Source organism: Suricata suricatta, chromosome 17, assembly GCF_006229205.1.
Source record: "Suricata suricatta isolate VVHF042 chromosome 17, meerkat_22Aug2017_6uvM2_HiC, whole genome shotgun sequence".
Lineage (NCBI taxonomy): Eukaryota > Metazoa > Chordata > Mammalia > Carnivora > Herpestidae > Suricata > Suricata suricatta.
The window spans coordinates 24,563,804-24,576,489 of NC_043716.1; the positions used below are offsets into that span (position 1 = coordinate 24,563,804).

A 12,686-nucleotide genomic window follows, 5' to 3' on the forward strand; every position below is an offset into this window, starting at 1 on the left:
CACTACAAATGGAAACGCCTCTTGCCCAGCTGGGAGCACCATTTCAAAGCCCACATGGTTAGGTGACTACTAAAATAACAAGACCAAAGCTTGGCATGGCACCAAACCAGTCAGCTCCAAGACCTGCTGGCACATCCGGGACTCTCTTTAAGCACAGGGTGACTTCCTGCCTTCTTTCCCACAGCTACTGCCTTGGGGGCTTAGAGCAGCGATTGACAGTTGGAGCCACTTTGCCCACCCTTCTCTCCCTGGCCTGTGACATTCCTGAGGCCGGCAGGGACCCAGGCCTGCAACGTTGGGTCTCCAGACATCTCAGCCAGCCCAGGAAGCAGAGAGGTCTCATCTGAGGAAATGCAGATCCTCAGGGAGGATCAAAAATAACCCAGAAGGACAAGCCACGCATGTCTGTGTGTATATTGAGTTCCACATCTGAAATCCAGTCGTGATCAATCTGATGATTTTGAAACATCTTCTTTAATTAACGAAAACAGGAGACTTCTTAGCCCCAGGTTCCAGACTTCAAAGTTCTCCTCAGCTGAGAGCCTCAAATTTGGCTTGTTTATGGAGCATTGAAATCCCTGTTGAGACAAACACAGGATTTTGGTTCGGTTGTTTGTCCTGCCCCCCTCCCACCCCCACTACTGCCTAACTGCAAAAACCACTTAAGAATCCTAGAATAAGAAGACAAACTGAAAACCCCCTTATTAGTACTGCAGCCACATTTTCAGAATTGAAATTCAGCCTGAATTTTGGTGGGGAAATCACGGGCTTTGGACCTAGAACCCAAATCTTAACCACACTCTTGACATTGTCTTAAGCAAAATTTTACTTTTCTCTGCCGTGGTTTCTTGATCTGTAAAATGGGAATGTTGGCACCAACCTCACAGACCTGTTGGGATCATTTCAGTGAGGTAATGTCTATAAAGTGGCAATGCCTAGCACAAAATAGGTGATACATGTTAGTTCCTTTGCCTTCCTGCTCTCTGATCTGATCATAGAACTAATTATTTGGGAGCCGGACCGTTCTAGAAAACACAGTTTGTGTGCTTACTTGTCTTGAGAGAGACAGTTCCATGAAGGTTTTCCATTCAAGGAGATGCTAGGTTTCCGAGGATATAGTTTGTCTTGCAGTGTATCTGAGCCTTGCCATAGGAGTCCTGTGACAGAGCGCCGCGTCAACATTTTCTCTCTACCCTCAGGAGCAGGGCACACGTCCTGCAGGGAATAGTTTCATTGCAGTCTAGCTACAAAATGATCCTTCTCTTCCCATTTGGCGGGATAGAAATCTTGATTGTGTCTGTTTTAAAGCAGAGGAGGCGCGGATCTCTGGGATCCTGTCTGGGAAATGCCAGTGTCAGGCTGCCTGGGAAAGCTCTTGTCTGAGGCACCCCAGGTCTGCTCTTAGTGTGGAGCCAGTTGAAACTCTCCTTATTGGGCCCTTCAGTGATGACTGATCTCCTGGGCTCCCAGGCAAAAGCCAGGGGCCCTGTTCAATGACCTCCTAATGATGTGTGAGGGGCTCAGACATTCCTTGACAATCATGAAAGGGCGTCTCCAAGCAAGCTGTGTCCTGTTTATCGAAAGGTTGGGGGCTGGGGTGACAGGGCTGGACAAAGATGACAGATAAAGGGACTTGATTTAAAAAGGGACTCCTTCCAGAGTTGCTCTTCTGGTCCTTTCTGATCTGATGTATGGAATTTGTACAGAGGTAGAATTGTTTCTGCCATCTTCACACACAAGTTGGTGCACATTCCTGCCACGAATTAAAAGGAAATATGTCAGATGTACACAGGGATGAGTCAACATCGCGTGCAGCCAGCCGTGGACACTGGGAGAGGAGTCAAATATGGGCCACGGAGCTGCGGGCTCACCTGCCCCCAGCGGGGTCAAGTCCAAGCGCAGGGCAGGTGGCTCAGCACTCAGGGCCTCCCCTCCAATGCTCCTCGGGGGCTGTTGTTGGTCCTGGCTCGGAGGTTTCTGGCACAGGGCTTTTTTTCTCACTGTCAGCTTGTCCGTGTTTGTTTCTTTGTTTTATACTGATTGCCAGCGTCACAGGAAATATATAGAAAGGTACACATCTGTAACAGGAGAGGCCGTGGTAACCCAGCTACGACCATGATTAACACTTTGTCATGAGTTTTCAAAAACGTTTTCCTATGCTTCCTTTACATTGCCCAGTAGTACGAACTCTACAGTTTTGTTTGACTTCTTGTGTTTAATATGATATCTTAAAGAATTTCTCCTATTATAAACATTATTTTCATGACTACCTAGTATTCTGCTGCAAGAAAGAAGTATAATTTACTTAACAACTACTTTATTTTAAGGCCATGTTAAGGGGGCCGTGACCATGGTTATGCATGAGGGTATCTTATCATGCCTAACATGATCATCTTAGCGTCTTACCATGTTGGCATCGTATTTGCTTGGGCTAGATTTCTGGAAGTGGAATCCCTGGATCAGCGGTTGGGCATGTTTTTAAAAGACTCTTAGTACTTATTGCCAAACTGCCCTTCAGGTAGTTTATACCAGTCATATTCCCACCAGCAGCAGCCTCTCTCATTTTATCCTTACCCGTGTTGAGGATGATTCTGTTTGTTTATTAAAGAAGTTGGGAGCTAACATGTCCTGTCCCTGCCTTCGGGTGTAGGGACATCATGAGGATGGAAGGGAAGTAACCTCAGCGCTATGAGGCTGCCTGCTCTGCCCCCCTGGGCCCCTGCAGCCATCCCCAGAGAAGTGGGGAACACGTAACCACTTCGTGCTGTGAGTCCACGTCAAAGGCCCTTGCTTGTATCACCACACCAGTATCTCTCCACTAGCTGCTTGTCTTCTGGCCTAGAGGTGTCCCCGGTCACTGTCTTCACTTTCTAAGCCCTTCACCAAACCCCATGCCCCTCCAAAGAGCTGCACACATCGCCCAAGGGTAGTCCTTGTATTCGAGTGGCCCTGTGCAGTTTTACGAGGCACTCTTTCATGTACTATCTGATTAGATGCTCACGACACCCTAGAAGGCAAATATTCATTTCCTTGATTCTTTTTACATTTTTTTTTTGAGAGACAGAGAAAGACCACAAGTGGGGAAGGGGCCGAGAGAGAATGAGACACAGAATCCAAAACTGGCTCCAGGCTCCAAGCTGTCAGCACAGAGCCCGATGCGGGGCTCAAACTCACAAACTGTGAGATCATGACCTGAGCTGAAGTCAGACGCTTAACTGACTAAGCCACCCAGGCATTCCTCATTTCCCTTTTTTATACATGTATTCCTTTCCTAGGGCTGCCGTACCAAATTACCACAGGCCTGATGGCTTAAAACAGCAGAATTTTATTCTCTCAGACTCCTAGAGGCCACAAGTTCAAAATTAAGGTGTCAGCAAGGTCACACTCCCTCCAAAGGTTCTAAAGGAGAATCCTTCCTTACCTCTTCCAGCTTCTGGTGGCTCCCAGTATTCCTCATCTTGTTATAGCAGAAGTCTAGTCTCTGCCTCTGTCTTCACATGGCCTTCCTCCCGTTCTTCAATCTCCCTCTCTTTTCTCTCGTAAGGATGCCAGTCCCTGGACTTAGGACTCACCCCAACTCTAGGATACTCTCGTCTTGGATCCTTAATTATGTCTACAAAGACACTATTTCCAAATAAGGCCCCATTCTTATTTTGGGGGGAAAATATGATTCAGTCCACTACAGCCGGTGAAAAAAACCAAGGTCCAAAAAGGTTAAATGACTTGCCCAAGGTCATACAGTGAGAAAACAACAGGAAATGGCATTTGAACCCAGGTCTTCTGCTTACCATATGCCTTTAATTAAGAAAAAACAAACAAACAAAAAGACACTTATGGTATGAATGCTTACTTATGTTTTCTGCTTCCCAGAAGTTGAAATGTGGTACCTTTTGCTCTAGGATACATCAAACACTATTTCACCAGTACTCTGTTCATGTATGACTATTAATTGCATTTGAAACCATTCGTGCAACATAATGAACCCCTTATGTGGAGGTCAGTCATTTATTGTCCATGTGGCAAGTGAGGAAGTTAAAACTATAATAACCAGAAAAGTTCATGAGAGAAGTCTACTTGTAACCTCGATGTCTTTTTTTTTTTTTTAATGCTTTTTATTTATTTCTGAGAGACAGAGAGAGACAGTACGATCAGGGTCAGAGAGAGAGGGAGATACAGAATCCGAAGCAGGCTCCAGGCTCTGAGCAGTCAGCACAGAGCCCGACGCAGGGCTTGAACCCACGAACCGTGAGATCTGACCTGAGCTGAAGCCAGATGCTTAACCGACTGTGCCACCCAAGTGCCCCCGTAACCTCGATGTCTTGAGCTGTGATTTGTATTCTAATCTTTAACATGGGAGTCGTGATCGTACATTGCACTTGTGAAGACAGTTGCCAAAACAACTACTCTGTTAAATTGCAAAGAAATCTTGGCGTCTTCGTTACTGTTGAACTCCTCTTCTCTGGCTTAGGAACCCTTGATATGTTGGTCACACGTGGCAGTCTATTCGTGGACCTGTGATGAATGATGAATAATCCTTTCCCAGTAGTGGCCCCAAGGGCCTGTGAGAACAGATGTGCACAACATCATCACATCTGGCACATCAGCGTCTGCTGGCTTGCCAACATTAGCGAAGGCGTTTCTCTACTTTGTTGGTACCTTCCCTTTCTCTTGCTCAGTTAGTAACAGATCCTTTTTTTTTTTTTTTTTAAGTTTTATATATTTAAGTTATCTCTAAACCTAACATGGGCCTCGAATTCAATGGTCCTGAGTTCAGGTGTTTTGTGCTCGTCTTCCAACTGAGCCAATCAAGTGCCCTAATGGAGTAGCAAATCCTTTAAAAATGACCCAACCCTAAAATCCAAACCCCACAGCCAAATGGATAAATGTGGAACAAACATGGCACACTGTCACATTAGATAATCTGAGTCATAAAACACTCCCGGGGTCTAGGCCCCTTTGCTTTGTACCACGTCTGTGGATATGGGATCACGGTTACCTTGGGAACCACCCTAAAGGATTGAGAGGGACAGACAGCATCCTCATATTCTCTCACCTTCCCGAGGTGAACCAATCTTTGTTAATCACAACCAACACAGAGCATATTGACATAAGTGAAAATATGCCAACGGCCACATCCGGTAACCAAATAAAGCTAATGTCTTCAGCCTGTGCTCATATGAATGCACTTGTAATGCAGAGAGCAGCTCTGCCCTACAGCACCAGGCTCAAGTTCAGTTTAGCGAGCTAGTTCGGAGAATGGGCAAGGAAGTTCTCCAATGGTTGCTTTCATCCCGCCTGGATTCATTTCTTAGTTATCGTGGACATCATTATAGTCATGAGCTCTCACCTAGAAGGGCTTATGTCTTGAAGAGCATTGTTTAATGATAAGTTTTGCTCTTTCTACTTGGCCTCCCTGGTGGCTGGATCAACGGGCTCTCATCAAGATCCAGATCCTGGGCCCGAACCTAATTAATGCAAAGGGAAGGCTGTGTCACAGTCTCCTGAATAGCTACGGTGTGATTAGACACTATCAACTCAGAGGAGCACCCCACCTCCCCCGGGCCCCCTCTTTCCCTCAGGCGTCGTTGCCCCTCGACAATGGCATACAAAAGACAGAGCACGTGTTCCCCTAGGCTCCCCGGGATCTGCAGGCTTACCAGCTGTCACAGCATGTCTTTAATGGGTTTGTGAAACCCAAGAACCTGACCCATTTCTCCTCTGGGGAAAGAGTGTGACCCAGGATGCCAAGCTGGGAAGCAGGATTCGGGAAGCTCACCTGTTTGAGCCTGGCTCTCTATGCCATCCAAGGCCCATTGTTTGGTTCTTCCAATTCCCAGGGTCTCAAATCTAAAATAAATGCACAGAAGGCAGGAGAGTGATATTGTGACATTGTTTTCTCCTCACTTATAACCTCCTTTCTTCTTCCTATTTAGTTTTAGCTCCCTTTTCTGCCTATCTCCATCCCATTCCTCTCAGTCCTGGCCCTAGATGTTTAGGCTCTGGGATCCTACTCAAAGAGTATCAACTCAAAGGGTACTTCTCAGATGGTCATAATCAGTTGATAAGCAAACATATTTGGAGTAAGCATGATGCCAAAATCCTGTACTTACTACAGACTTATGGACTATGGAGGAATCCATGCCCTAGAGGAGCTTCTAAACTAGGTTGGAGAGCAGGTCATGAGAGTAATGTAAGGCAGGCTGGGAATGATATCACCAGGGATCCAAAGTCAGGCTTCAGCGGCAGACAGAAACATAATCCCTTTACAGTGTTTTATGACATTGCTTACATAATTTCCTGTGTGCAAACACGCATTTTTTAGGTAAGATTATCACTTTCATCAGCTTCACCAGGGAGGTAAAGAGCCTGTCATACAATGAGACTTTACAGACTAGCACCCATTTATTACTTGGGTAGTCACTCAAGGTTTCACGGAGCAGGTGAGACTTGAACTAAATCTTAGAAAATGCTGTGCAGAGAATAGCAGGCTGGGTGGCAGCCCTGAGGGGAGGGAGTCCCAGGAAGACTGTTACACCTAAAACCCGTGCCCTTAAGCCACCCCACCTCTCTCCCTCAGACTCAGTGAAAGAGAAATCTGGAAAGTTGGTGACAATTGCTGCTTCCCAGAGTTTTGTGAAGGACCATGAACTTACTCTTTTTTTTTTCTTTTTTGGCTCACTGTGTTTCCTCATACCTCAGTATACTGCTTGACTCATAATCACAGTGGACACTAATCAATATTTGATGAATGTGTGAGTTAACTGAAATCATAAACGTGAGGGGGCTTTGCAAACAGCAGAGCATCGCTTCAGCAAAAGATCTTTGTTGCTAAGAATGTATATCATGCACTTTGCAAACGGCCTGCACTAAGTGTCCTTTCCCCCTTGAAAGTGACCCTTTCTCCCATAATGGGACTCAGAGGGCCAGCTCATCTGACGGAGTGTCTCTGGGCCAGCCCGATGAATGATAGCAGTGCCGACAACGCTGACAAGATGTGCGGCTGCCTGAGAGCGAGGAGGTGACCTCACCCTCCAAGGGCTCGGCCTCTCAGCCCCAGCGCCTGCTGACACACACACACCTGCAGCGTGCTCTCTGGGACTGGGAGAGTGCAGGAGCCCCTGCTGTCCTCCTCTGCACCGGCCAGGGTAGAAGGACAAGCAAGGGGCCTCTATGGGACTCCTTCCAGCACAAGAAGCAGGACCACTAACTCTGTCTGCTCTGTGAGTTCTGTGATCCAGTGCTCCTTTGCTGGACACTTTTTGGGTCCCCAGCCTCCTACCCACAGCATCCTAGTACTGCCCATGTTAAGAGAGAACAGATTCCGTCTTCTATCACTATTTTTTCCCTCCTGGTTCCCATCCAACAGACAGGATCATTACATGATGATTGTCAGCATTACCATGGTACTCGAAGGAAGCTGGGCTGGTTGGGGGTGGGAAAGATTTTTTTTTAAGTGTATTTATTTATTTTGAGAGAGAGAGAGAGAGAGAGAACGCACAGGGGAGGGGCAGAGAAGGGGGAGAGAGAGAATCTCAAGCAGCCTCCACATTGTCAGCACAGAGCCTGACTCAGGGCTCAAGCTCACAAACCATGAGATCATGACCTGAGCCAAAATCGAACAGTTGGATGCTTAAACAACTGAGTGCCCAGCAGTGGGAAAGATTTCTTAAAGGTATTGGCTCAAGGTGACAAGAGTTCCCAGAACAAGTTAGGAAAGACAGAGGTGATCTCTCCATATTAACAGTTCTCCACTGCAGAAGCACCTCAGGGAAGCAGTGGGTAAACTGATAGAATGAACCCCAAGAAGAATCTGGGTGCTGTGTTCCGGATCTGTCACTTAGAGACTCCCAGCACGCCATTTAATCTCTCTGAGCATCCAGCTCCTCTCCATAACTGGAGTAGTGTCTGAACTGCCTCTCAGGTCATTGTGATAGTCAGAATGTATGATGATGCTTCCAGTGGCATGAAGTCGTATGTATTCGTTACTATTAACATGTACATGAGCGTACCCGTCCTGTGCAGGGCACTTACTGTGAGCCATGTGATCGTGCATTTATCTAATGCAATTCTCACAACAACCCTGTAGGGCTGTATTTTCCATTTTTACAGATGAGGAATCAGAGGCTCAAAAGGATAAAAGCACTTGGCAGGACCCACCCAGTTAATATGTGTTGGAGCCTACATTTCAGTCCAGATCTATTTCCGTTCTCCACCAGCATGTGATTCTTTACCCTGTATACTGCTCTTCTGTCCCTAACATTCCTACTGCTCCTCTGGCCTTTGCCATCTGTCCAAGTCCAGGTCAATCCTCTTACCTGAGTCTTGCTGTAACGTCTTGCTGACTTGTTTTCTTTTCCTCTTGGCCCTGCTGTCTGCTTGGCTGGCCTGACTTCTAAGAGCAGCGTGTACAGACACTGACTGAGTGCCTTTCTAGAGGCAGGCACGCTGCTCTTGTGAAGTGACAAAAGGAAAGGACATTCCCCATTCCTGAGACAGGCTCTGACACATGTCCATCCATAAGAAAGCCGCCACCCCAGCCCTGAGGGTCCGAGGAGCAGGAGTGTTCGTGTTTTAGTGTTAATTCCCTCATCTGGAAACCACGAGGCATACATGTCCCAGGCAGGTTCTTCAGAGAAACAGGGATGCTACAGCCCTTGCTGTCGGCAGTTAGGCGCGGGGCAGCTCTAGAGGGGAACACGGGCTCCTGGCAGTAACCCTGCCTGATCTTTCATTACTTTATTCTATTCATTATTATTTCTACTTCAGAGATGGAAAAAGGAGATAGAGAGACTGGCCTAACATGACTTAGTGAATAGGTGGGAGAATCAAAAGCTTAGCTTATGTCACCAGTCCCTGTGTGTCCTTAGGGACCGGGCACCTTTAAGTTGTTGCTAATGCTGGCCTGATGTTGGGTCTGGGCTTGGCACTGCCAAGACATGACTGCACAGTTCCGGCCCTCAGGGGGCTGATGCTCAGAGTACTCCACCCCTACTCGCTCTCCAGATCCATCCTGACCCTACTTGATGGAGAGAGAAGGTGGTACAGGGCAGCTCCCCATTCCTGGGTCCTACCTGACAAGCTGATTCCAGCAACCCAGGCCCAAGGTGGGCCTCTTCTTGGGGAAATACATTTATAGATGGCGCCCATGCTCCCAGCACCAGAAATCTACCCAACAATTAGGCAAGAGATAAATCAAAGCCAAACTTGGCTGATGACATTCAGGAGTCAGTAGTGACCCTTGCCACACCTATAAATCCCAGCAGGCCGGCCAAGGACCTTTGTCTGGTCAGAAGAGCTCAGGATTATCTGGCCCTCTTTGCTGATGTATGGAGTCACCGGCTGTCGGAGTGTTTACTAACGGTTATCACCTCAATGCTTTGGCCATTATCAGAGGCAGGGCCGCCCGCCGGGGCCGGGACTCGCACCCTCTCTATTACCACCTGTCATTGGTGGAGAGTGTGTGCTGACGCTGCCCAGTCCTGACTGCCTAGGGAAGATAGTTTCTGACGGCTGATCAAAGAGGAGAAGCAAGGCCTGATAAAACGTGTGTGTTGTGCGTACTTTTAACTTTAGGAAACATTGGCATTTGCATTTTTTCCCCATCTTCCTGGTGCTGGCAGGAACCAAGCCCAATAAATGCAGTGGATTCAGTTACCTAATCACTGGGAAAATGGTATGTGCTTAAAGCAACAGAGCATGACAATAATCTCCTTCCAAGAGAGAATAGATGAAATAAGCTTTCACAGAAGACTTGCTGTATAATAGAGTAGAATAATTTAAATTTAGACTTTGAAGTGATTGTGCATGTAAAATCTAATCTTGTCACTGAATAGAGCACCATGTACTTTTTGGAATTGGAGAGCAGCTTCAGATTGAGGCAAGACTTTTGCGGAAGATTCTATCACCTAACTGGCATTCCCCAAATGGTGCCTCAGTTTGTACTTACGTCCTTGGGCAGCCAGGAGACTATATGCAGTAGAGTAGAATGAGGCATCAGGTGATCTGAGTTCTTGAACCAAGCGTGTCACAAACTTGCTCTTGGTTCTTGGGCCATTACTTCTTTGAGCCTCAAATATTGAATGAGAAAGTTTTGTATAAGTTATAGGACATAGTGGTTTAGAAAGCTTTTTTAAAATGTTAAGCTATGTAACTCCTCTTTAAAATGAACTGTGGGGGGGGGACGCGTGGGGGCTCAGTCAGTTGAGCATCTGACTTTGGCTCAGGTTGTAATCTCGCAGTTTTGGGTTCAAGCCCCGCATCGGGCTCTTTGCTCAGCCTGTCAGCACAGAGTCTGCTTCAGATCCTCTGTCCCCCTCTCCTGTGCCCCTCCCCCACCCATGAGCACACTCGCTCTCTCTCACTCTCTCAAAAATAAACATTTTTAAAAAATGAACTGTTAGGGGAATCCCTATTGTGTCAAACAAAGAAAAGTAGAGGTGTTTGGGTTGAACCTGGCAAGGAGGTTCTCTGCCCTTGACCTGTCTTCTGAAGCAGTCCCTGAAGATTTCAGAGGAACCCTGTAGCCCCTAAGGAAACAATTAAAATTTCTTTTCAATGTTTTTATTTATTTTTGAGAGAGAGAGAGAGAACATGAGTAGGAGAGGCAGAGAGAGAGGGAGACACAGAATCTGAAGCAGGCTCCAGGCTCTGAGCTGTCAACACAGAGCTGGACACAGGTCTCAAACTCAAAAATCATGAGATAGTGACCTGAGCCGAAGATGACGCTTAACCAACTGAGCCCCTTAAGGTGCGCCTTTAAGGGAACATATTAAAAACCACTAGCCCAGTGATGTGAAGGTCTTTTTCTTAACATCTACACGTTCTGATCCAGTGGCATGAGCTGCGTCATTCTGCCCTACACATGTTTCACGGCGTTCTCTCCTCCATCTTCCCTGTGGAGGAGCTGAAATGGGCCCTGCATGGGGGGTGGGGGGAGCTAGTGGTGGGCAGCCAGGAGAATAGTCTGCTCTCTGAAAGCACAGACTCAATGTCAGGTGTCCCGTGTGTGTCGCAGGTACCTTTGACCGGAGTGTGACCCTGCTAGAGGTGTGTGGGAGCTGGCCCGAGGGCTTCGGGCTGCGGCACATGTCCTCCATGGAGCACACAGAAGAAGGTCTGCGGGAGCGGCTCGCGGATGCCATGGCCGAGTCACCGAGCCGGGACGTTGTGGGATCCGGAACAGGTAAAGGTAGCCTCACACTTCCAGCCTGACCTGGGTGTGACTGGCACGTGTTGGTGTAGACCTTCTCTGGCAAGAGAAGGTATATGTTTGTTTAAACCATGTGTTTCTTTAGTTAGCACTCTGCCATCATTTTTGAAGTTTCTGGTATCAGGAGAGCCTTGTATAAAGGAGTTCCCAGTGGAACTGACCCCGCCTACATGGAACAGTGCATAAAACATGCTGTGATAAACACTACTGTACGTGTGGCTCCCAGAAAGACACCTTCTCAGCGGGAAGGGACAACCGTGGAGTCCTCAGGTTTTCAGCAGCCCTAAGACACTGAGTGCGAAGGCAGGACACCTGTATGCCTGAGGCTTTATGGATTAGCAAGTACCAGGAGGGCGTGCTGACCTGGAGAGAGCAAATATGAAGCAGGCAAGGCCGGTTTGAGCCCCAAGACCGCTTTTTCGAATGCTGCCTTTGCCCTTGCACTCTTGTCCGTGAGATGGCACAGCAGCTGGGGCCCAGGGCAGTTTTTCATATCCAGAAAGCAGTCAGAAGAGCATCTTTAGAAGATGGGTGAGCCCCGTCCCGGCATGCAGGCATGCACGTGCACGCACACACATGCATGCCTGTACACACATGTGTGCACACACGTATACAACATGCAGTTAGGAAAGCCCACAGTTCTTCCATCTCCACACAATTACAATACAGGCTGCCTCTCCTCTTTTCCAAAGCGCCTCCTCATTCTAGATATCAGCGCTGCTCACGCCTGCTCCCGCCCACGTGAGGCCCGAGGGGAAGACTGCCCCACAGGCCTCTTCCCCAGTCCCTGAGATCAACAGGAGCTTCCTGCTGGGCGGAGCCGACCTGGCTGTGGGCCCTCCCACTCTTGCTTGCCTGCGGCCTCTCAAGACTGTTACTCTCGACCTTGATCACTTCTGCCCCTGCCCCACATGCCTACCTGGAAAGAGAATCCCAACCAGGAGAAACTTAGAACCGTGGGGCAGGAATCAGAGGCAGAGCATTTTGGGCAGGACTTGAAACGCCTGACGTCATCACACTTCCTTCTCACTTCCATGTTGCTCCTCCTTCTCCCTCAGATAGTTGGCAGTTGAGCCTTTCCCTCTCTTCTTCGCGCCCATTCAGTTCCGCCCCTGCACCGAGAGGAGAGAGGCCGAGCCCGCTCATCTCCGCCCCCACAGCACCTGCTCTGGGTCTGCCCATCATGCTTGCACGTTGACTGCCAAATGCACAGAGTGGAGGCACGAAGGGGAGAGAGAGCGTTTGGCTGGAGATAGAGAAGTGCCTTAACAGGCTGTAGGAGACAGCCGTCTCTGAGCGCCACCCCCTTCCACACCCATTTCCTCCCTGGAAAGGAAGGAGGTGTGGATCTTGGAAGTGGCAACAAGTCATGCATGTCCCATTCCGTTGTGCACACACGTGCACACACGTGCTCACACCAGCACTCCACCCCAAAATCCAGCCCTCCAATTTGTGGATCGCAGCCCATCACACCATT

At 48.2% G+C, this 12,686-nt stretch overlaps 1 protein-coding gene across 1 annotated transcript in view; it reads left to right on the forward strand.

The window, feature by feature from the left end:
* BCAS3 (BCAS3 microtubule associated cell migration factor) overlaps positions 1–12,686 on the forward strand; it is a 594,659-nt gene that overhangs the window by 559,823 nt on the left and 22,150 nt on the right. Inside the window, exon 26 of the mRNA XM_029926997.1 lies at positions 11,015–11,182. Coding sequence (XP_029782857.1) covers positions 11,015–11,182 — 168 coding nt within the window. The remainder of the gene's footprint in view (positions 1–11,014; positions 11,183–12,686) is intronic.